The 23,004-nt window shown below is 37.6% G+C and overlaps 1 protein-coding gene across 10 annotated transcripts in view; it reads right to left on the reverse strand.

The window, feature by feature from the left end:
• SUGCT (succinyl-CoA:glutarate-CoA transferase) overlaps positions 1-23,004 on the reverse strand; it is an 861,197-nt gene that overhangs the window by 419,045 nt on the left and 419,148 nt on the right. For 2 of the 10 annotated variants that reach the window (XM_070787287.1, XM_070787288.1), the window contains exon 13: positions 22,909-23,001. The exons of 7 other annotated variants lie outside the window; for them this stretch is intronic. In XM_070787287.1, the coding sequence (XP_070643388.1) occupies positions 22,954-23,001 (48 nt within the window). In that variant the 3' untranslated portion in view covers positions 22,909-22,953. Of the gene's footprint in view, positions 1-1,869; positions 23,002-23,004 lie in introns of those variants that run through there. One more of the 10 variants, XM_070787286.1, reaches the window with a different exon arrangement.

A 23,004-nucleotide genomic window follows, 5' to 3' on the forward strand; every position in this document is an offset into this window, starting at 1 on the left:
AAGACAAAATAGAGTTAATAACCAAAAGCTGCAAAGCTGCTAACATTCAATCTTCAAACTACTGCTCTACCAACAGATGAACACTTTTCATTAATTTCACTTTCTTAAAAACACATTCCTTTTCTGCCATTAGAGCTGAATTGCTCAAAAAGCTAGATGAACTTCATGATCCTTATTTTTTATCTTTTTGCAAATAAAAGGGCCCATCTCTTACTGTTCAGTACTAACACAAAATGCCCAATCCAAGCAACAGCGAATTATAAAAGCTGATTATTCAGCAATACTGTCTAATTTTCACAACCAAAGACAAGCATTACACATGACATAACTATTCAGGTACACATGATTCAATCTGAAGAAACCTAAAAGATTTTTATTTTTTTGAAAAACTTTATTTAAAAAGGAGTAGCTTCCTGGGTGCTAAATCTTTTTTTTTTAATCAATTTATTTTTTTAATTGAAAGATAATTGCTTTATAGAATTTTATTGGTTTGAAAACAGATAAAGAGATTTTTCATTTCTCTTCCGCTTTACCATTCTATATAGGCCCACTTAAAGAACTGATAGGATGTCTGAGATTAAAAGAAGGGGATAAATGGAGTTGAAGTATATGTTTGATATTAATTAGAAATTCTGACAAATAATTTCGTGGAAAGAAGCAACTAGACAACTTCTTGTTTTGAACTAGCTAGTAACTCAAATGTCATCCATCCTCTTTTCTCTGTGATTCTTGGATAATTAAGAGCTATCTTCCAGGGGTTAGAATATGGAACTCATCCCCATTTTAAAAATAATGATGGTAAGAAGTTAACTAAGATAAGTTATAAACAGAAATAAAAGGCAACAATAACAAAAACTGAAGGAGACTTAGTCCAATTCTTTCAACAGTATAACAGTTTAAACATTTTTTACATCGGTGGCCGTGAATTTGAACAAAACATGTGAGGCACACAATCCAAAGAATTATTCTTAAACTTCTGAAATTTCTCCCAACTCCTCCCCCCAGCACAACTACCAACCACTTCCCTATATTGTTGAAGTATAAGACATACCGAAAACAAAAATGCTTAATGAGATAAGGATGAATATAATGGGGGTTGGGGGATCTTGAATATTGATTCCAGTGATTTGGTTTCAATTTCAGATTCAGCCACTTAATAAACCTCGGGCAAGACATGGACTCTGTGTTTCAGTTTCTTTGTCTGTCCATAGAGTAGGACAACCTAATTCCCCAAGACTGTTGTGAGGATTCAGTGGCAAGGTGTCTACAAGAGCAATTCTAGGAGTTATTTGTAATACTAGGTGCTCAATCAGTTCAGTTCAGTTCAGTCGCTCAATCATGTCCAACTCTTTGTGACCCCATGAATCGCAGCACGCCAGGCCTCCTATCCATCACCAGCTCCTGGAGTTCACTCAGACTCACGTCCATCAAGCTCAATAAGTGCCAGTTAATTGAAAGTAAAAACTGATTCACCCATAATCTGTGGGGAGACTGAACTAATAGAATCTCTTTCAAGGTGCCATACTTGTTCAGAAACATAATTAGGAATAAAAGTTAAAGGGGTTTTAAATTATTCAGAAGTTCATCCAATAATTTTATTTTCTATATTACAGAACTAAGGATAAAGAAAAATTAATGAATGAATAAATAAACATAACACAATGTAAAGAGTGCTCATAGCCACAAATGTACAAAGAGTTGCTAGGGTGTAGATAGAGGACAAGCTGCTGGGGGAGAGGGGAGGTTCACCTGTCTAGAGAAGGGTTTACTTGGCACAGAGACTCACAGAGGATTTGAGCCTTGGTTTTCAGTGTGAGTTCATCAGACAGATGGGGTAAGAGGAGTGGGGGGGGGCGGGGGGGGGGCGGGGGTGGTGGTGGGGAGCAGTGAGTATACCACATAGAAATCATATGTTCACATAACATGATTTCAGAATTATATAATTTCATAAATTCACCATGAAAAACAAGAAGGAAGTCTCATATGTGGATAACACATGCCCATTTATAACATGCAATTTTAAGTGGAGAAAAGTAAGAAAAATTAGAATTATAAACCTCTCAGATCACACTCTCCAGGGAAAAAAGCACCAGGAATTCAATGGCCTGGTTCTAGTCAAGCCCTACCAGCTATTACCTGTGTGATCTGGAGTAAATCTCTTCAAATTCTGAGCCTCAGGGCTCTCATCTCTGAAAACTAAGGGTTGGCTTAACAGATCATGAAAGTTATCTGTCATCTCTATAAACCCTAGGATACAATGAAAATTGAAGCTCCGTTTTTACATACCTATTAATAAAAGCAGATCAGTAAAACATTTAGCTCTTATTTAAAAAGAAAAAACACTATTTTGAAAACTCACTTTACAGTACAGAAAAATTATATATACATAAATTTTATGTGTGTGTGTTACAGCTTATTACTTAGGGGGGAAATAGACTGGATTAAGTCACACCTGGTTAAGGTGGAAGGGGTGGAAGGGGTGGGTGAGAGAGGGAAGGAAAGGAATTTGAAATGTCTGCAGAGCTCATTAGTGCCCTGATACCAAATGATTCAAGGACATCTTTGGCTTTGATTCAAACAGTTGTTCTGTTCCGAGTAACATGAAGACAATCTAAAGATCCACAGCTGGACTCTGGAAAAACTTGTATGATTTTTCTGTAATAAAAGTAACAAATTTGCTGTGTAGGTTGCATGACACAGGATCATTTCAGAATGAATCCTGTCAAAGCCCTGGGCCCAGAGGACCTGCTTTTATGCAATTTTGGTAAAAGATATGATTTGTTTTTAAGTTGCTCTGGTATTAAGAAAGGCTGAGCAAGCAGTTTTGAGAGGTCACAGCTCAAGTTAAAATAAAGAAAGTGAACATTTGTGCTCACACATTGAGATGCATTTTTGTGAGTGTAATCTCCCTCAGTCCAGGGGTTTCTCAGCCAATTCTCCAAACAATGCATATCTCAAGATGAATCACTTATCCACATGGTTTAAATTCTGTCTCCTCTTGTTTCACAGAAGTCTGATGCCACAACGGATGCTGCTAATGACACCTTTGATTTAGAAATAAGGGGACATGCCAGGTCTTTCTCAGACATACCCTTTGTTCTTCATTAATCACAGCATCACTGAAATCTAAAGCCGTTAGGGACCTCACACATCATCAATATTCTTAAGAAAGAGTTAATAGTTTAAACACTACAGTAATATAATGAGAATAAAATCATAAATTTCTTCCAGAAGTGTTAAGGTTTTTTTTTCCCAGATGCCTTTTTTCCACTGCTACTCTTTAAAGATAATCCCCATTAAGTTTAAGCACAGATTCATTCAATAAATAATTTCCACTACTTCCTTGTGATCTTCAAGGATTGTAGTAACACAAATGTATCTGTGATCCTTACAAGCCCTTCACCCCAAATCCTCATCTTCCCTTCACTGACCCCTACAAAACTCTTCAGAATCATCTGACCACTGATGGATGAATGGACCCCAAACCATCTGAGAGCCAGAGATCTCCAAATATTTCTAGGAATGAATTTACTTATTTTCAAATATAGACTATAAACCTTATGGATTTTTCCCTTGGGTTGACAAAAGAAATATTTTTGCTGCTGTCCAACCAATAAATTTTCTGTACCCCTGACACACACCTGAATTTTTAGAGGCAATCTTCTAAACTAAAATTTACACACACAGTGTAAATTTTCGGAAGCTTTCCTCCTGAAAAGCCAATTTCTCATACACCTTGTAACAAACACTGACCACATCCTAACCAAAGCTAAGTACTGTGTAATGCTAAGCAGACCTGGGCCTGCAGGAAATAAGATGCCACATTCAGGACAGCTGTCAGCACTTGTCCAGCACCTGGCCTTCCACTCATCTCTCCCCTGCAATTAGCCAGGAGGGAGGTTTGGAGGTAAGTGGACAACTTCTAATCCCCAAATAAGAAAGAATGTCACTTGATGGCTGTTTTGCAAATACCTTGCTGAGGTTGACCACCGTCTGACTATTTTATTTCTACCTGAGTGTTGCTTACTAACTCTTTTCTCCTAAGACAGTTGAAGACCATCTTACACATTCCTACATAATCCCAGAGCATTCTAGAGTACCACAAATTCACACTTTATTTTTAAGAAACGGGCCTGACAACAGCTTTTCTGAAGACAGAAAAGCAGCTAGATGATGACTTCTGGGGCGGTTAGCAAAGGCTCAAATCCAGATTCAAGCCAGTGGATTTTATTCACTTACGCATTCATTCAATAAACATCTTTCTGATCATCTGATTTGCCCAAAGTACTGTGGCACGTGCAGCAGTTGATATCAGAATAGAAGAAACAGCTTCTCCCCTCAGTTAATAGCTGTGTGTCCATGTACAACTGGACACTCCTGTGTGCAGCAAGTTTAGAGTACAGATTTTTGGAATAGAAAAATACATACATGCATTTAGAAAATGCAGAAATCATTAGGCATGGAGCTCAAAACTGTAATTTTCACTTGAATTCACATTTTCATACAATGTATTTTATACTCAGCAGAAGAAAAATGTAATAGATGATTTATAATTAAATATTGATCCTCTTTTAGACAAGGATCCTCAACACTTTTTTTAGTTTCTTTTAGTAAATATTAATGCATTGAGAGTACAATTATTTAAAGACATAGTTAACACTTCAAGATAGTTAAGACGTGGCATGCTTAACTATGGAAAGCACAACAAATGTAATTAATTTTTAAAGATCATTTAGAAAACCACTGTAAATCAAATTACTGACTAAAAGGGCACTGATGTGATGTTTTGGTCTCTAGCCAGCTTTTATACAGGAAGAAACTGAGGTCCAGAAGGAAATGGGTCTGTGTATAAAAATGTATAGAGTTTGCCTAGAGGAGACAGTTTATACTCCAAATTCATAGTTTGTTTGTTTTTTTACCCTTAAATTCAACATAATTCTAATTAGTCTGGTTATCTGATTCTTCAACCAACAGAAAGCATATTAGAAAGAAAAGAAGATCAAGTTACCAGAATCAGAGCAATAACTGCTGCCAAGTCAAAGAAGGAACAACAATGAAGAAAGACAAGGAAATGACGTCAGAACATCACAAAATAAAGACATCACACACATCACAAAATGTACAGCAGGCTCGTGACATCAAATTAAGGACAATAGCTACACGCACATTAAGAGCCTCTCATGTTTATTACTTTATCACTTTCAGTCTCTTGTTTCATTCTCCCCGTCCTTCACTAAGTTCCAATCATTTTGCAAACTTGCCAGGGTCTTTCCCACCCAAGGGCTTCACTCATGCTGTTCTCTCTGCTTAGAAATCTTTTGCCCCATTATTCACATGGTTACATCTTTTTTCCTAAAGCCTGAATTTATACAAGAACTGTCACAGAAAATATTTGTTGAATAAATAGATGAAAAAATAAGTATCAATCTTCTTAACCCCGTGTTTTTCAGAAAAAAACTATCTTTCATATGTTCCATTTAAAAAACAGTGAACTAAATACACTATGTCCACCAAAAATGTTTGCAATGAATCAGTCTTACAAATAAAAGCAGTAGCAACTCTGGGTAACTAGGAAAATTCTTATTTTATGAAATGTAATATAATCACCACTGAGCCACTATAGTAAGCCCCCTACATACAAATGAGCTCTACTCTGAGAGTGGGTTCAAGTCCAATTTGTTTATGTCTCAAAGTTAGCCGAGGTATCCAAATAACACAATCAGCTATATAGTACTGTACTATAACAGGTTTATAATACTTTACACACAAATAATACATAAAGAACACACAAACAAAAAATTTTTTAATTAACCTTACAATATAGTACCTTGAAAAGTACAGTAGTACAGTACAACAGCTGGCATACAGGGGCTGGAATTGAGTGAAGAGGCAAGAAGAGTTACTGACTGGAGGAAGACGAGGTGGGAAATGATACAGCTGAAGGATCATCAACAACTGGAGATGGAGAGCAAGCTGCAATTTCACTCAAATATGATGTTGATGGCATGTACATTCTCATCTTTGAAAGTTTGCAATTGCAACTTGGATGTTTGTATGTAGAAGACTTACTGTATTCCAGTGGAGCCATTTCTCTTAAGACCTACACTTTCCTTACTATACAAGCCAGGTTTGGTAACAGTGTAGTGATGAAGCTTTCATCTTTATGAGGGCAAGCTACATGTCATCAACTCTGGATATCATACTTCACATTTCAGTTGGAGAATAACTACATACATTTCTGCCTATTAATTTTTCCAAATAATTCAATGAAAAACAATATTAACCTTATCATTTAGGTTGTGATTAAAAGTTTACTAAGATTAAAAGTGAAGTGAAAAACTTTTTAATGCCACTTTCTGTTCGGAATAGATCACAGGTCAAAAGGATCAGATGGTCTGATTGTTTTTAATAATATAACTCTAAACTATCAATGAATTAATTCAAGGTTTACTTTTCAATGATCCTTTCACATTCAGATAATTGAGGTCTTACAAGAGATTCAAACCCACATTTGTATCTTCTCAGTGACCTGTCAGTCCAAGTTGCTCAGTTCAAAAGTGTAAGGAAGATTCTTCCCTGCCCCAGCTGTGCCAATTCAACCCAGAATGGGAAACATCAAGTTCTGACACCCTTACAGGCAACCAAGATTTTGTGATGGAAATGAAGCTGACAGTTCTGTCAGAGATGTGAGAATCCAAATCAGATCCAGCTCATTCCTGCAGAGATGTGCTGGCTCTAAGGAGCCAGAGATAATAAAAGCAAGTTTAGTGGGTAAAATGAACAAGTGTAAGTCAAAGACACATGGGAAGAGATATTGAGCCAAAGGCTGATTTTTCACACGTAACTGATCAGGCGAATGGTGACTTTGCCAAAGGTTCTTCAACCACTGGAGGAAAATGAGGGATAGGTATCCCTTTAGGATTCTATTGACTTCCTGGTGGCTCAGATGGTAAAGCATCTGCCTACAATGCAGGAGACCTGGGTCCGATCCTTGAGTCCAGAAGATCCTCTGGAGAAGGAAATGGCAACCGACTCCAGTATTCTTGCCTGGAAAATCCCATGGACGGAGGAGCCTAGTAGGTTAGTCCATGGGGTCACATAGAGTCAGACATGACTGAGCGACTTCACTTTCACTTTCACTTTAGGATTCTGCAGCTCCTTTCAGTGTAAACTTCCTGCCCTCTATATGTCATCTCCCTTACTTGGCATTTCAGGTAATGGAGTTACATGTCCCTGGTAGTATAAATGTTCCACAATGATTTTCAGGATCCAAAGTCCTATTCCTTCCATACATTAAACACTCGATTTTTTAAAATCATCTTGGCCAATTCGTATATTCCCTTCAATCTTTTAAACATCCTTCAAAATAGTTGCTATTATTTATGTTGTGCAGATAAGAACTAAGGATCATAGAGAAAAGTTAACTTACTCAAGATCACACAGCTAGTAAGTCACAGAGCCAGGATTTAAACCCACATCCTTCAGAATTACACTACTATCTTCCCTTCTACTGTTGCTGATAGAATTCCCTCACTGAGGAATTTAAGGGTTTTCTGCCAAACGAAGACACTTTCATTTTAGAAAATGTAAATGAAAGAAAATCTCCATATATGTATATAAAACACTTTGTAATCCTTTTCTTTTTAATATTTATTTATTTACTTGGCTGTGTCAGGTCTTTAGTTGCTATATGCAGGACCTTTAGTTGTGGAATTTAGGATCTAGTTCCCTGACCAGGCATGGAACCTGAGCCCCCTGCATTAGGAGCACAGAGTCTTAGCCACTGGCCCACCAGGAAGTCCCAAGAGATTTTTAAGGTAGAGAGAATACTTTCTAAGAAACTTTATAGATTTCTAGTTTGGGGTTTTGCATTTGCTTTTGCCCCTGGTCTAGAGGTGTTTGTGCATGTGTGTATGTGTGTATAAGACTGATAAGATAAATATATTTACTGATAGATAAGTAGTCTTATTACCTGTATGCTTACTTTGTACCCAGATGACTAATTTAAAAATGAAGAAATGTGGTCCAACATCACAAAATAGTCATTTCATTAACTTTCCACTAAATTAAATGCTTGTTTGTCCATTATATCCAGAGAGATGTGAGCTTTCTGCCTAGTGAAAAAGAACAAATGCAGATTTTAAGGTCCTGCCTCACCACGTAGCCGCTCTCAGAGACTGCGTCATCATCATTTGCGATGTGGGAATCTCTAAAACATCTACTTCAGAAGGTTATATTCAGGCTCAGATGAAATCATTTGTGTGAAGACTTTTGGTAAATGACAAAGTCCAATAGGCCCTCATATGAGAAAGTGTCTTATCTAGTTCAAAACCTATCTTTTGAAACTATCCTAAGAGATTCCTCTTAGCAAAAGTCTCTGTACCTTCAAAAGGTTGTATTGCTGCTGAATTTTATATTCTTTTAATATTTTCAATTTGGGGATATCTTTTTCCCCAGGAGTTATCACAATTCTAATTTGAAGATGCATAATTTGGAGAAGCCTACTTGCAGTTGTGGTGGCTTCCACGCTACTGCTCAAGGGTGAGAAGCTACCTTGTGATATACAGTAAATCTGCTACGTAGGAACCTTCAAGTTGAGAACTGTCAAAGATGTGAGCATGCGTTGTATGTCCAATCATGTAAGTCACTTCATGCGTCTGGAGTTTTCTGTAAAAGTTGGGTACCTAGGCCAACTTTGTTGGATTTAGGAATAAACTGGACTTATGAAATTGCTCTCAGAATGGAACTCACTCATATGCAGGAAGGCTTTACTGTATTAGAATGTTGGCCAAGAAGGAAGACAGTGCAAGAATAACTTTGAAAGCAAGACAGATAAACTGGATTCATGTTCCCTGAGTTGCTTCCTTCAAGGTTCTCATATTAAGATCAGTTGGACAAAAGGCAGAAGGACTAAGAGGAGGAAGTATGATATCCATATTTAAATGCTCAGAGTGAGAGAGGAAAACCCTATTCATGTTGCATTAATATTTTCAGTAACTGTTCAGATAATATCTAGGCCTGTAATGATTACAGTGTGGTTAGGAAATGAGCAGTAATGAACAGTGTTGAATCATTTCATCTTTTAAGAAAGAAATCAAGAACAAAGTCTAATGATTATCCCCAGCAAGTAAAATATTGCAGACCACAAAACGGTTTGCCATTCTAATCCATTTCAAGCATAAACAAACACATACTTGCATGTATACACACATACCCCTACACGGAAACCATCGTCAAAAGCTGAAAGAGTTAATTTAGGCCTTGGAGACAACTTGCTTTAAGCACTGGTTCAAAAGCTCTTAAATAGCAGAAAAATCAATACACTTTTATCAGACTTCAGTGTTTATAGAAGCAATACAAAACAGGATTTTGTTAAATGTATATATTACGCCAGATCAAACTGTAAGTTAAAACATCTGTGTCCAAGTTAATCTCAGATACAGCATGGAGATTATTTGAATTGTGTGTTTCCTTTTGTGACCTTTTAAGATGTGGCTTTTGGGGGGGACAGATGGGGAATAATTTTCTTAAGCTTTTAGTTGCCTGCAACCATGCCAATAGTTGAATATAACAGCAATATTTTTTTAAGTTACCCAGATGAATAACAAAAAAAGAAAGAAAACCCCTTTAGTAATTTCAAAATAGTGTTGTATAGGGAATCTTAAAAAATAAATTATAGACACATAAATATAGGTATGTGCATCTAAGATTGCTATAGGCTATCCATGACATAAAATTTTCAATTAAAACCATTTTTATGAGCAATAATCACATTCTGAAAGGCATACACAACTTACTTGTGGATTATACTACTTCCCTGATGAAACAAACCTTGAAACACAGGCAAGTACAATGTGCTAAGTTTAACATGCACCGATGTTTTTAACACAATAAAGTCTTATGGAAAATGTCTTGTAGAAAGTCCTTAGTTCTTGTTTGGAGGAGACAAGAAAACAGGAACTGAAGTTGATGGAAGCTTTCTTTTTTTAGATCTGTTTTTAAGGGATCAGACATCTGTAAATCAAATCCAGTTTGATTGAAACAATAAATTTGATTCGATTCTGAAATTTCATTTCAAAAGTGTAAGAGAGAAATTCATGGGACCCCTCAAAGTAAATGACAAGCCTGGTCTCTGAAATATGTCAGGAACACATTAGCACCATGTAAAAATAACAACAGAGCTGAACCAAAGTCACAATGGCCAAATATCTTAAAAACAGGGCTCCAGGAAAGGAACTTCAAGGATCTAATATTAGTTGTGTCTTCGGTAAGTAACAGAGACTTCTTATGATTAAATTCCCTGAACAGATAACTTATGGTATAGTAATGCTATTCCTTGTTTATTTGGACAAAAGATACAAACCGAAGATTAAGAAGACTGGATTGTAAATGATCCAAGGGAAGGAGAGTCATTGAACAATCTAAAAATTGATTGAATATATATTATGCCCAGGCTCTTTTAGGTGCTAATAATACAGGGAACAAAATAAAATGCCTGACTTTATGGAGTTTACATTTATATGCTAGCAAAGAGAAAAGCCACACTCAGTATAAATATGTATAATGCCAGGTGATGATGAGTGCTATGAAAATAATGAAGCAAGAAAAGGGAACAGAGAATTAAGGAGTAACACCATATCAAATAAAGCCTTTCTGTTGAGGTGACATTTGAGCAGAGTCCTGAATAAAATAAGGGAATAAGCCCCATGGATATCTCCAGAAAGAGCATTCTAAACAGAAAGAACAGCAAACGCAAGATTCCTAAACATGAGCTTGCTTAGTTGGCTTGAAGAACATCAAGCAGGTCAATGGGGCTGGAGCAGATGCTGGACAGAGGCATGAAATAAGATGAGAGAAGTAACCTGGGGGAGTTCATGTTCAACCTTGGAAACTCTGCTGATTGCAGTGGGGGAGGATCTGAGCAGAGCAGGGGTGTGATGATCCTCGCAAAGACTAGGGCAAGTCACCTCAGCTTCCACCTAAAGCAAAGCCAGTACAGGACTCAAAGAGTGCCTCAAATATAACAGATGTTCAATAAAGATCTGCTGAATGAAAGAAAAAATGAACCAATATAAGATATGAACCAATATAAGATATGATGGTGATAGCCTATGCCCCAATAAAAACTTTTCCACCATTAGACCTTTATTCCTTTAATCAAAACCACATTCCCTTTTTACATTGCAGCATCCACCTAAACAACATCACAATTTAGTCACTTTGAGTCATCAATGTGTTTTGTGAACTAATTCACTAACAGATTCCGCCCAATGTGACTATGAGCAGAGACTAGGTATTGAAAGTGTCTGGATAAAAAAAGATCTGAGGGACAAGAACTGTGTATTAGAATTTTAAGAGTGGATGACTAAAATAAAGATTTGGGAGAATACTGCTAAAAGGGGATGTGGGAAGATGATAACAATGAACTATGACTGTTCTTCAACCGCTTTCAAAGCAGCCCTGAAAATATTCCCTGCTTACATCTACAACATATATCCAGTGTTCATCCTACTTCTGCAGAATCCAGTTTTTTCTAGTTGAAGGGCTTGGTCATCCATTCTGGGTCACCATTCTTCCTAGGGAACAGGAAATTAGGCATGGCTTAACTTCTAAGAGAACACAGTCAGCAAGTGCTTTTTATCTAGACCAGAATAAAATTGGGCCTTTTGGAAGTTGGAAAATTATCTTCCTTGTCAGTAGATGAAAAGTCTTGCCTGAATTAATAAATATGTCTCTTGGAGTGTCTGGTTCACTAGCAGAAAGGAAAATTAACCTTTAGGGATATCTGAGTCAATCCATCCTTGGGTACAGAAAGTTAGCCCCAGTCCCTCCTATAGGAGGCCATCCTATAGGAGCCCAGGGCTTAGAAATATTAAGCCTTTTTCACATCATGCAATTATCTTCATTCTCAAGATGCCAACTGGTAGTCTAAGGAAAAGGACATAACTCTAATAAGAAAAGATACTGAGATTTTGATTCATAACTTAAGATGAGTAAATGAAATAAATTGAAATGAATTCTCATATAAAACAATTTCAAGTATGATCCCTTCTCCTACCATACATATTTTTAAAGTGGCATATTTATATATACATACTGTGTATACACTTACACTACTTAACCACTCACCCTACTTATGTAATAATTGATTCCTTGGCTTGTTTCATAAAGGAGTGACCATGCAGTAGACATTTGTTACTGCTTTTAAGTGTCATTCATAGCAAAGAATAGGATCTATGTCTCATAGGCAAATATTCTGATTCATTACATAGATTAGCCTTGGGTTCAATGAGTTTCTTTGTAAAAATCTGTGATATAGATTGACTGCCATTGCCAGAGTGGAAATGTGGTACACCCTATTATCTGTATCAATTCTCTAGGTCAGTGGCCAACAAACTGCAGTCCTTACATCAAATACAGCTACTGCCTGCTTTTGTTAAGAAAATTTTATTGGAATCCATCATATCCATTCATTTTTACTGTCTATAGATGCTACGTTCTACTACAGCAAAGTTAATTTGCAACAGAATAACTGAAATAGAGACCGTACTGCCTGCAAAGCCTAAAATATTTATAATCTGGCTGACTCTTTACAGAAAAAATTTGCTGACCATATCCCCCTTCCAATCTAATTTGCAGAGAAAAACATGTATGTGTCAAACTACCTCTTCTTCTACTTTTCTGTTGGCTCAAATAGGTTTTGAATTGTCATAATACGAGTTTCCAAACCAATGAGTCCACATTAAATTATTAATGGTTTAGGAACACACCACAGTTTTGTTTTGTTTTGCATTTTGCTTTATTTACCCTTAGTTGCAAGGTGTCTTCAAGGTATTATAGGTATGAGAAACAGTAGGTAACTACAGCTTAATGGAAATAGTCCTGATCTGAGGAATAATTGAGAAAAGCCTATTAAGTGTAGCCAGATTTCTATTATGAATTTTTGAGTACTGATACTACCAAGTTTATCTCTTTAGTGTCATAGAAAGACTACTTTTTATTTGATCTAATTACCTGCCAGCAGCTGTCCACAACTCTGTTTTTCATGTTCTAAAATAATTTTCAATGTTTTAGTTGTCAGAATTGATTTCATGATTCCACTTAGGATATAAAAAAGCACAAGAGGTCCTTACCCTCATAAGGAGAAAAAGCCAAAAAAGTTTACAATGATTTTTCTTGAGCACATCTTAGAGCTGAAGTATCAAGACAACCAGAACCAATTTCCAAAGAATTGAAAAGCCCTTCTGAGGAGAAATGAGTCAAAGAAACTATTTTTCCTTTGGCAAAGCAGAGGAAGATGAGGTGAGTGACAGCAGTTAGGAAGAAAACAGCTAAAATTTTAACAAATCTTTATGTGAGCACAGGATGGAAGCCACAGATAAGGACAAGAGCTCCTTCAGTGCCATGTGGATAATGCAAGTGGCGGCAAGCATTAAATCCCACCCACTTTCCTGGCCCCGTCTCTCATAAAAAGTATTGGGTTGGCCAAAAATTTCTTTTGGGCTTTTCTGTAACATTAGAAAACCCGAAAGAAAGTTTTGGCCAACCCAATAAAAGCCTTAACCCATCAAGAAAAGGTGAGGAAATGCTTGGTTTATCTATCAGAACCAAGGAAAAAACACACTTCCAATACAATCCACTCTAACCTTCAATTCATCGTGTCCAAGCCAGACCTCATTTACTTTCTCTCAAATCTCTACTATGTTCCCTAACAACAAATGATGCTACTACCCACTCAGTTAGCACACCACAGACTTTGGGATTCACTGGGACTCTCTCGGCCTTCATTCTTTACAGTTAAATTGGTTCTTCTTCCTAAGTCTCTCTCAGACCTAAAAAGGACAGCCTGTTAATTCCCACTGTTATGATTCTGCTTCCCAGGTGGCATAGTTGGTAAAGAATCTGCCTGCCAATGCAGGAGATGCAAGAGACACAGATTTCAGGATCCTTTTCAAGACTGTTAAAATAGCTCCTTGGGACTTCCCTGGCAGTCCAATGGTTATGACTCTGCACTTCTAATGCAGGGGGCACAGGTTTGATCCCTGGTCAAGGAACTAAGATCCCATATGCCATATGGCCAACAAATAAGAAATTAAAAAATAATAAAAGTTAAGATTAAAAATAGCTTAACTAATACTGGTGTCTTCAGTGTCCTCACATTCTGCTCACACAAATTGCTTAATTTCTGTCCCTTCTTGAAATTTTTTTAGCCTTCTGTATCCTACAAGATGAAGTTCAAGGTCCTCAGCAGGGCAGAAAACATCCATCTACTTTACCAAATACATTTTCCTCAGGGCCCATCCTAAGCACCCTGCCTAGCCACACAGAATGAATTACCATCACACTGACATCCTGCAGCCTTTAAACCTCAGTGCCTCATATGGGTCAGTCGCTCATCCTGGAATGTTCTTTCCTGCTTTTCCAACCTGATAACCTTACATTCACCTTTTAAGTTTAAGCACCTATTCCTCTTTGAACTCTTCCCTGAACCCCTCCCCCCAACTATAGTGTGGTAACCGTTATCTCCTCAGCTAAGCTATGATGTTCACAGAGCAGAACCTTTCATGCCATCGTGTCTTATTTCTGTCAGTAACTTTAGCTCCTTGCACAATTACTGGCGTATAGTAGATGTTCACTGTTCACTACCAAATCTAAGTTGACTAAACAGTAAGCCTAAAGTGAAGACAGACACACGACAACTCTTTCCACATCTCACTTTCAATAAATGAGTAACTGTTAATGATTAGTACTATCAATGAGAGGCAATTCAGTTCTCTAATATCAGATGAAATATATTCTTCTGTTTCTACTCAGATGTTCTGAAGAAGATTTTAGGGAAAGGGAACTGAACTTTCTCTTTGCATTTAGAGAAGAGAATACCCTCATAAAGGCTTTTATAGATGCTTTTTGCCACTCCAGCCTCTGGCAAAATAAATGTGCTTCATCATGGTGTCATGGCATTACTAGAATTCTGTAGCAAGCTACACTTACTTAGGCAAAAAGGCTTGTATCTAGGTCTTACCCATTTGAGAGTAATTTCTGCAGAAAATGTGTTCAATGATAGCATTCCTCACTGAGTCCAAATAGCGGCAATGCTTTAAAGAAAGGACAATGTGGTGATAATCACCATTTAATTTCAAGTGTTGCATGTTTGTTTCAACAAATTTCAAAACATTTCCCAAGGGATTTTAAAGAAAGTCACCAAGTATGTTTAACAAAACAACATATGGAATGCTAATTTTGTTGTGATGCTATACTCTAATACAGCAAGAAACAGATTTTTCGTAAAATCAGCAGATTTGCAAACACTAATTAAGAAACATTGAAAACTATCAAGGTCAATTTAAAACTCCATTTGAAAACAAATATTCCTCATCTTGTGAGTTCTAGTAATTTCCCACTAGGGATTTCACTGCACATCAACAAACTTCCACTGTGCAAGCTCTTCAATGAAGGTGAATAAATATAAGGTTTACTTTGAATTGTCAATACAAAGTGAGCTTTGGAGAGCTGGGTGGAAATAACTAATTTGTCTCTCTCAGTATAATCTCTAATCAGGAATCTAAGATCCTTGGGGTATAGGATTTCCACTTAACTTAAGATATATCACTCCTAAGAGACTTTCCAGGAGTTCTGTGCCTGCCAGAAGGGAGGATGCTCTGATACTGTTAACTCTTTGTGAGAATGATTCTCTGCCTCCTGTGAAAAGACCAAGAAAACCTAAGAAACCAGTTTTACAACTTATACTTAGATGCTGCCCTTTCCCATGTGGCCATTCTTTTTCCTGTCTCTCTGTTCAGTGGCCATGTCATTGTTTGTAAGGTCCTCCACCCAAAAAGTGGGGGAAATGTATACATAAATACACACAGCCTGTGTATGTGTGTGTGTGTGTGTGCGTGTACCCTCTCCAAATGCTCACATTTTAGCCAGTGGGTATTGACTAAGTGTTCACATGGTCAGTCTAGCTATACCTACCACTCATGTCTTGCCACTGTTGACTCCATATACAAGGGATGGGCAGATATATTATATTCACACACTACAAGAACAGATCCACCAGTAACATCAACATGTTTTTAACAGTGTAATTTATACCAAACTGCCCTTTCACCTAAGAACCCTAGACCAACAACAGTAGAAAAGGTGGTGTGAATCTAAGTAGCAAATATAATATGACATGTCCAAGGCCTAAAATGTTTTGTATTAAACAATTTGACAGATTATTGTTCTGTCTCTTTCATACCTTATCTTGTTCCAGAAAGGAATTAAAGGAGTTTTGCGTGAAATAAATGTGAGACTGGCTGAAGTTTGGAAAGCTGCTATATGGAATTTGTTCTTTTACCCCCATCATATTCTTTTTAAAGAAATTTGATGTAAAATGTCGTATGTTTGAATGAGTCAGTCCTCTGTCCCCCAGATCCCTCAACACTGCACCGCTCAAATGAAGATTAAAGAGTCTTAAGGTAAAGATGTAACAGTATGAGAGGCAAAGGCAAAAATAGGTCAGAATAAACGTTATGGAGACTTGTCAAATATAAACTGGTTTTCTTGAGGAACACTATCTCACACACAAATGCACCTTCTCTCCTTCCTTTCTTTCATTTCACTTCACTGTGCTTAGTTGCTCAGTCATGTCTGACTCTTTGACCCCAAGGACTGAAGTCCGCCAGGCTCCTCTGTCGATGGAGATTCTCCAGGCAAGAATACTGGAGTGGGTTGCCATGTCCTCCTCCAGGCTATGGGGTGGGAAGGACCATCTTAACCAATGAGTAATTTAATTTATTCTTGTGCGATTTAATTATTCTTACATCTAGGGCTTTTGACTGTAGATACAGAAAGCACAGCAACTAAGACACAGACATTGGAAGTTTTAAAACACTATTTATTGCTAAGTCTAAAACACTCAAACACCACAGCCTAGTGATTGCCAAATCTAAATTAGAGTTTGTGGGCTTTTTTAAAGTTTCTCTTCAGGGGAACATTTCAGCTCTGTGGAGAGGTGTGTGATACATAAGAAGATGGAGTATCTGGCTGGAGACCAATTTGCCTATGAGCCCAAACCAACTGGACCCATATGGATAGCTTTTATAAAATCATAAACGGTAAAGCTGAAAAAAACTCTAGGCGCGGACTGCTTTATGGCATCAATAATTAAACCGGACTCACTGCACTCATGGGGTTATTGCAAATTCTGACTAAACCTAAAGAATTTTCCAATAATCTAATTATTCCCTTATTTATTCATGTTTATCCACAGTGATCTTTTGTTTGTCTGCTTTTAATTGAATGTTTAAAACTTTACAGCTCTTCAGAAACTTTGTTTAAAGGCTCATAGACAACTTACATGGACTTCTTTCATGAGAAAGGAAAGAAACATTAGTGTGACAGATATCAAAGTCCCAGAGACAGAACAGGAACAGCAAAGTGGAAGGCAAGAGTTAATGCATTTTTTTTTCACTCGGGTAAAATAGATAGAACATGAGATTTACCATTTTAGCCACTACTAAGTATACAGTTGCATTAAATAGATGCACAATGTTGTATAAACATCACCACTATATATTTCTAAGTTATTTTCTAATACTCTAAACAGAAACTTTATATCCATTAAACACTATTCCCCACCTCCCCTTCCCCTCCTAACCTCTATTCTACTTTCTGTCTCTGAATTTGCCTATCCTAGGTACCTCATAAGTGGAATGATACAATATTTGCCCTTTGGTGTCTGAAATTTCACTGAGCATAGTGTTTCCAAAGTTCATTCATGCTGTAGCGTGTATTACAATTTCATTCCCTTTTATGGCTGAATAATATTCTATCATATACAACCTTTTGTTCATACCTTCATCTGTTCACAGACCCTTGGGTTGTTTCCACTTTGTGGTTATTGTGAATAATGCTGCTATCCTCATTGGTGTGCAAAAATCTGTCTGAGTGTTTTCAGTTCCTTGGGATATATAATTAGGAGAGGGATTATTGAAGCAGATGATAATTCTATGTTTGGCTTTTTGAAAAAACTGCTATGTTTTCTTCAGTAGCTGTACCATTTTATATTCCACCACTTAGCATGAGAGTTCCAATTTCTCCACATGTTCACCAAGTTGTTATTTTCTATTTTATTTGTTTATTTCTTTGTTAATAATAGCCATCCTGATGGATATGAAGTGGCATTTCATAGTGGGTTTGATTTCAGTTCGGTTCAGTTCAGTTGCTCAGTCATGTCAGACTCTGCAACCCCATGAACTGCAGCACACCACGCCTCCCTGTCCATCACCAACTCCCAAAGTTTACTCAGACTTATGTCTTTTGAGACGATGATGCCATCCAACCATCTCATCCTCTGTCGTCCCCTTCTCCTCCTGCCCTCAATCTTTCCCAGCACCAGGGTATTTTCAAATGATTCAGTTCTTCACATCAGGTGGCCAAAGTATTGGAGTTTCAGCTTCAACATCAGTCCTTCTAATGAGTATTCAGGACTGATTTCCTTTAGGATGGACTGGTTGGATCTCCTTGAAGTCCAAGGGACTCTCAAGAGTCTTCTCAATACCACATTTCAAAAGCATCAATTCTTCAGTGCTCAGCTTTCTTTATAGTCCAACTCTCACATCCATACATGACGACTGGAAAAACCATAGCCTTGACTAGACAGACCTCTGTTGACAAAGTAATGTCTCTGCTTTTGAATATGCTATCTAGGTTGGTCATAACTCTTTCCAAGGCGTAAGTGTCTTTTAATTTCATGACTGCAATCACCATCTGCAGTGATTTTGGAGCCCCTAAAATAAAGTCAGCCACTGTTTCCACTGTTTCCCCATCTATTTGCCATGAATTGATGGGACCGGATGCCATGATCTTAGTTTTCTGAATGTTGAGCTTTAAGCCAACTTTTTCACTCTCCTCTTTCACTTGCATCAAGAGGGTCTTTAGCTCCTCTTCACTTTCTGCCATAAGGGTGGTGTCATCTGCATATCTAAGTTTATTGATATTTCTCCCAGCAATCTTGATTCCAGCTTGTGCTTCATCCAGCCCAGAGTTTCTCATGACGTACTCTGCATATAAGTTCAATAAGCAGGGTGACAATATACAGGTTTGATTTACTTTTCTCTAATGCATAATAATGTGGAGTATTTTTTCATCTGTTTTTTGATGATTTGTATTATCTTCTTCAGAGAAATGTGTATTCAAGTCCTTCATCCATTTTTTTAATTGAGTTGTTTTTCTGTGGTTGAATTGTAGGAGTTCTTTATGTATTTGGGATATTAATCCTTTATCAGATATATGATTTTCAAATATATTCTCCAGTTCTACAGGTTGTCTGTCACTTGATAGTACTTTTTGATGTATAAGTTTTTCATTTCAATGAAATCCATTTTATCTATTTTTTCTTCTGTTGCCTATGCTGTTGGTATCATAACCAAGGTATTGCTGTCAAATTCAAAGTCATGAAGGTTTCCCCCTATGTTTTCTTCTAAGAGTTTTATATTCTGTCATAACACATTAATTTTTTGATCCATTTTGAGTTAATTTTATAAGGCATTAGGTAAGGGCCCAACTTAATGCTTTTGCATGTGGATATCCAGAACTTCTGTTGAAAAGATTGTCCTTTCTCTGTTGAATGGTCTTGGCACACTTGTCACCTGATCACATATGTGAGGGTTTATTTCTTGGCTCTCTATTCTATTCCATTGGTGCCAATACCACACTGTTTTGATTACTATAGTTTGGTAGTGAATTTTGAGATTGGGAAGTGTGAATTCTCCATATTTGTTCTTTTTAAGATTAGTTTGGCTATTCAAAGTCACTTTAGGATGGGTTTTCTATTTCTGGAAAAAAAAAAATTGCCAATAGGATTTTGATAGGGATTACATTGAATCTGTAGATCACTTTGGGTAGTACTGTCATCTTAACAATATTGTCTTCCTGTCAATGAACACAGTATGTCTTTCCACTTATTTATGTTTTCTTTACTTTCTTTCAAAACATTCTTTATTTAATTTGTTTTTTTGCTGCTGCTGCTGCTAAGTTGCTTCAGTCGTGTCCGACTCTGTGTGACCCCATAGATGGCAGCCTATCAGGCTCCCCTGTCCCTGGGATTCTCCAGGCAAGAACACTGAAGTGGGTTGCCATTTCCTTCTCCAATGCATGAAAGTGAAAAGTGAAAGTGAAGTCACTCGGTCGTGTCCGGCTTTTAGTAACCCCATGGACTGCAGCCTACCAGGCTCCTCTGTCCATGGGATTTTCCAGGCAAGAGTACTGGAGTGGGGTGCCATTGCCTTCTCCGTAATTTGTCTTTTACAAACACTTAATTAACATTTACTCTAAGCCAGGAAACACTCTAAGTGCTTTACAAACATGCATTTATTTAATCCTCATAACAACCTGATGTACCATTTTAATTCCACTTTATGGATAAAGAAACTGAAGTACAAAGAGGCGAAATAACTTGCCCAAGCTCTCAGAGCCAGTAAGTGGTAGAACTCTGACTTAAACCTGGCAGTCTGGCTCCAGGGTTCATGCTTCTAACTATGACAATCTACATCTTTTCTAGCACTCATTCATTCAACAAGCACTTACACAACACCTTCCAAGTGATTTATTAAGAAAGTGCTCTCAGGAGAAATCCACTAAGGGAGTAAGAAAAGCAGGACAGGGAAGAGGAAGAAGTCAAACACAGGTTTGATTTCAAATGAGGCCCCTGCCTCAGCCCAATCTTGCGAGTGCTGTGGAGCACCCAAGGAAGGGGAGCTGGGCTGTCATATTGTTCCCTCAGTCACTTAGCTGCAGGTCACTCTGCTGAGGATGTAAACTTCAGACAATTCCAGCTCTCCACATGTCTGAGCGAAATGGCCCTAGTAGTTCAAATTTGGCCCTCTGAAGAAAGTTACAAGTTCACGTTGGTAGGATCAAAGTGTACTGGAGGATGGATACACAGAAGTAATAAAGTGAATTCCAAGGGAATCTGGGTAGGGTACCAACAAAACCTTGGCCTTCAAAGAGTTTATATGTTGGTAGCAAAGCCAAGACATGCACCCTTTATATAGAATTGGCAGTGGTAATACTATAAGAGGGAAAATAAATTGCTAAGAACTTGGAGAGAACAGACCGTAAAACAACTGTTCCATGGGCATGCCCTGCCTAAGGCAATCATAAAAGATCACTGAAGAGGTTGCATTTGACCTGGGAATCTGAGAAGAGAATTACAAGAATTACAAGATTTGGGAAAATCCTACAAGATCAATCACAATACATGTAAAGCCACACAGAGATATGAAGGTACAGAGCACTTTAACAATCAGATAGTGCTCAGATATCATGTACTTTCAAATATAATCCATTCTCAAAACAATGTTAGAAATGCAAAATCTCCGGTCCTACCCCAGAAATATTTTATCAGAAAGGGATGAAGTCCATCGGTCTTTTTATTTAATGATCTTTTTCATGTGGACAATTTTTTTAAAAATTTTTATTGAATTTGTTACAATATTGCTTCTGTTTTATGCTTTGTTTTTTGGCCATGAAGTATGTGGGATATTAGGACTAGGCCAGCTCCAGGGGCTCATGAATATCCATTCTACTTCAGAAAATGATACGCTAATAGCTTATGCCAAAGGGAGGAGTATAGGCAGCACCACCAAAATTTGAAGTCATCTATCAAATATCATTTAGGAGACCAGGTCATTCCTATAGACATGAGGAAGTGATTCATTTGAAGTGACCATAATTATGTAATATATAAAAATATATGCTTTATGAAAGAAGAGCACAGTCTAGTGAGATAGGACATACAGAAAGAAGTCATGGAAATATAATTTGGGCGGGGGGGTGGTCAAGATGAGGAACCATTAGGCCTGAGAGTGAAATGAACAAACACTAAGCTTTTAGCTAAGTGTATCTGGAAGGCAGGCAAAATGAATTAAAGAAATCCTGGAAGAAGGAAAATCCCTTAGGAGGCTCAGAAGCAGAACTATGGGAAGGTGGGAAAGTATGTGAGAAACTGAAAAACATTTGGCAAAGGAAAGGACACAGTTTTCTGCAGACTGCAGTTATCAATAAATGTGATACATCTCTTCTACAAAAGTCTGATTTTTTTAATCTGAAATAGAAAATTCAGTTTTACCCTTAAAACAATGGTCATTAAAATCATCCACACAGCAAAACACAGTAATAGAGAGGTTGTAACCCTACAAATGCTGATTAACTCTCATATTTATCATAGAAGAGTTCTGAAACATGGACAAGCTAAATGATTCCAGGTGTCTTTAAGATAAATACATGTAATCACACTTCTAGCTCAAACCTACGAATACACTCATTCCCTCACAAAGTTGACATGTTATAAATGAATGAAAATGCTACTTGATATGCCACCAGACTCTTCACATCTGTTGTTAGAGTAAGTTTAGAGAAATCATTCACCCTCAGAGTTAGCCATGGGCTTCCTTTGTAGCTCAGCTGGTAAAGTATCTGCTTGCAATGTGGCAGACCCTGGTTCTTGACCCTGGTTCAATTCCTGGGTCAGGAAGATCCCCTGCAGAAGGATAGGCTACCCATTCCAAAATTCTTGGATTTCCCTGGTAGCTCAGATGGTAAAGAATCGGCCTGCAGTGCAGAAGACCTGGGTTCAATCCCTGGGTTGGAAAGATCTCCTAGAGGAGAACATGGCAACCCACTCTGGTATTCTTGCCTGGAGAATCTCCAAGAACAGAAGAGCCTTGCAGGCTACAGTCCATGGGGTCACAAAGAGCCAGACAGGACTAAGCACAGCACAGCAGCAGACTTAGACATGGTTTTCTTGTTGGTTCATCATAAAAAAGTTAACAACTGCATAGTTTTAGCCTTTAATAATAACAGTGAGTATTTACTGAGTACTTACTATGTGCCAGGCTCTATGCTCTTCACACGCCTTACCTAATTTATTGCTGAAGCACAGAAAACTGAATGCATCGCCCAAGGTTACACGGCTTTTGGGCTTCCCAGGTGGCGCAGTGGTAAAGAGTCCTCCTG

Source organism: Bos indicus, chromosome 4 (genome assembly GCF_029378745.1).
Source record: "Bos indicus isolate NIAB-ARS_2022 breed Sahiwal x Tharparkar chromosome 4, NIAB-ARS_B.indTharparkar_mat_pri_1.0, whole genome shotgun sequence".
NCBI classification, from domain to species: domain Eukaryota; kingdom Metazoa; phylum Chordata; class Mammalia; order Artiodactyla; family Bovidae; genus Bos; species Bos indicus.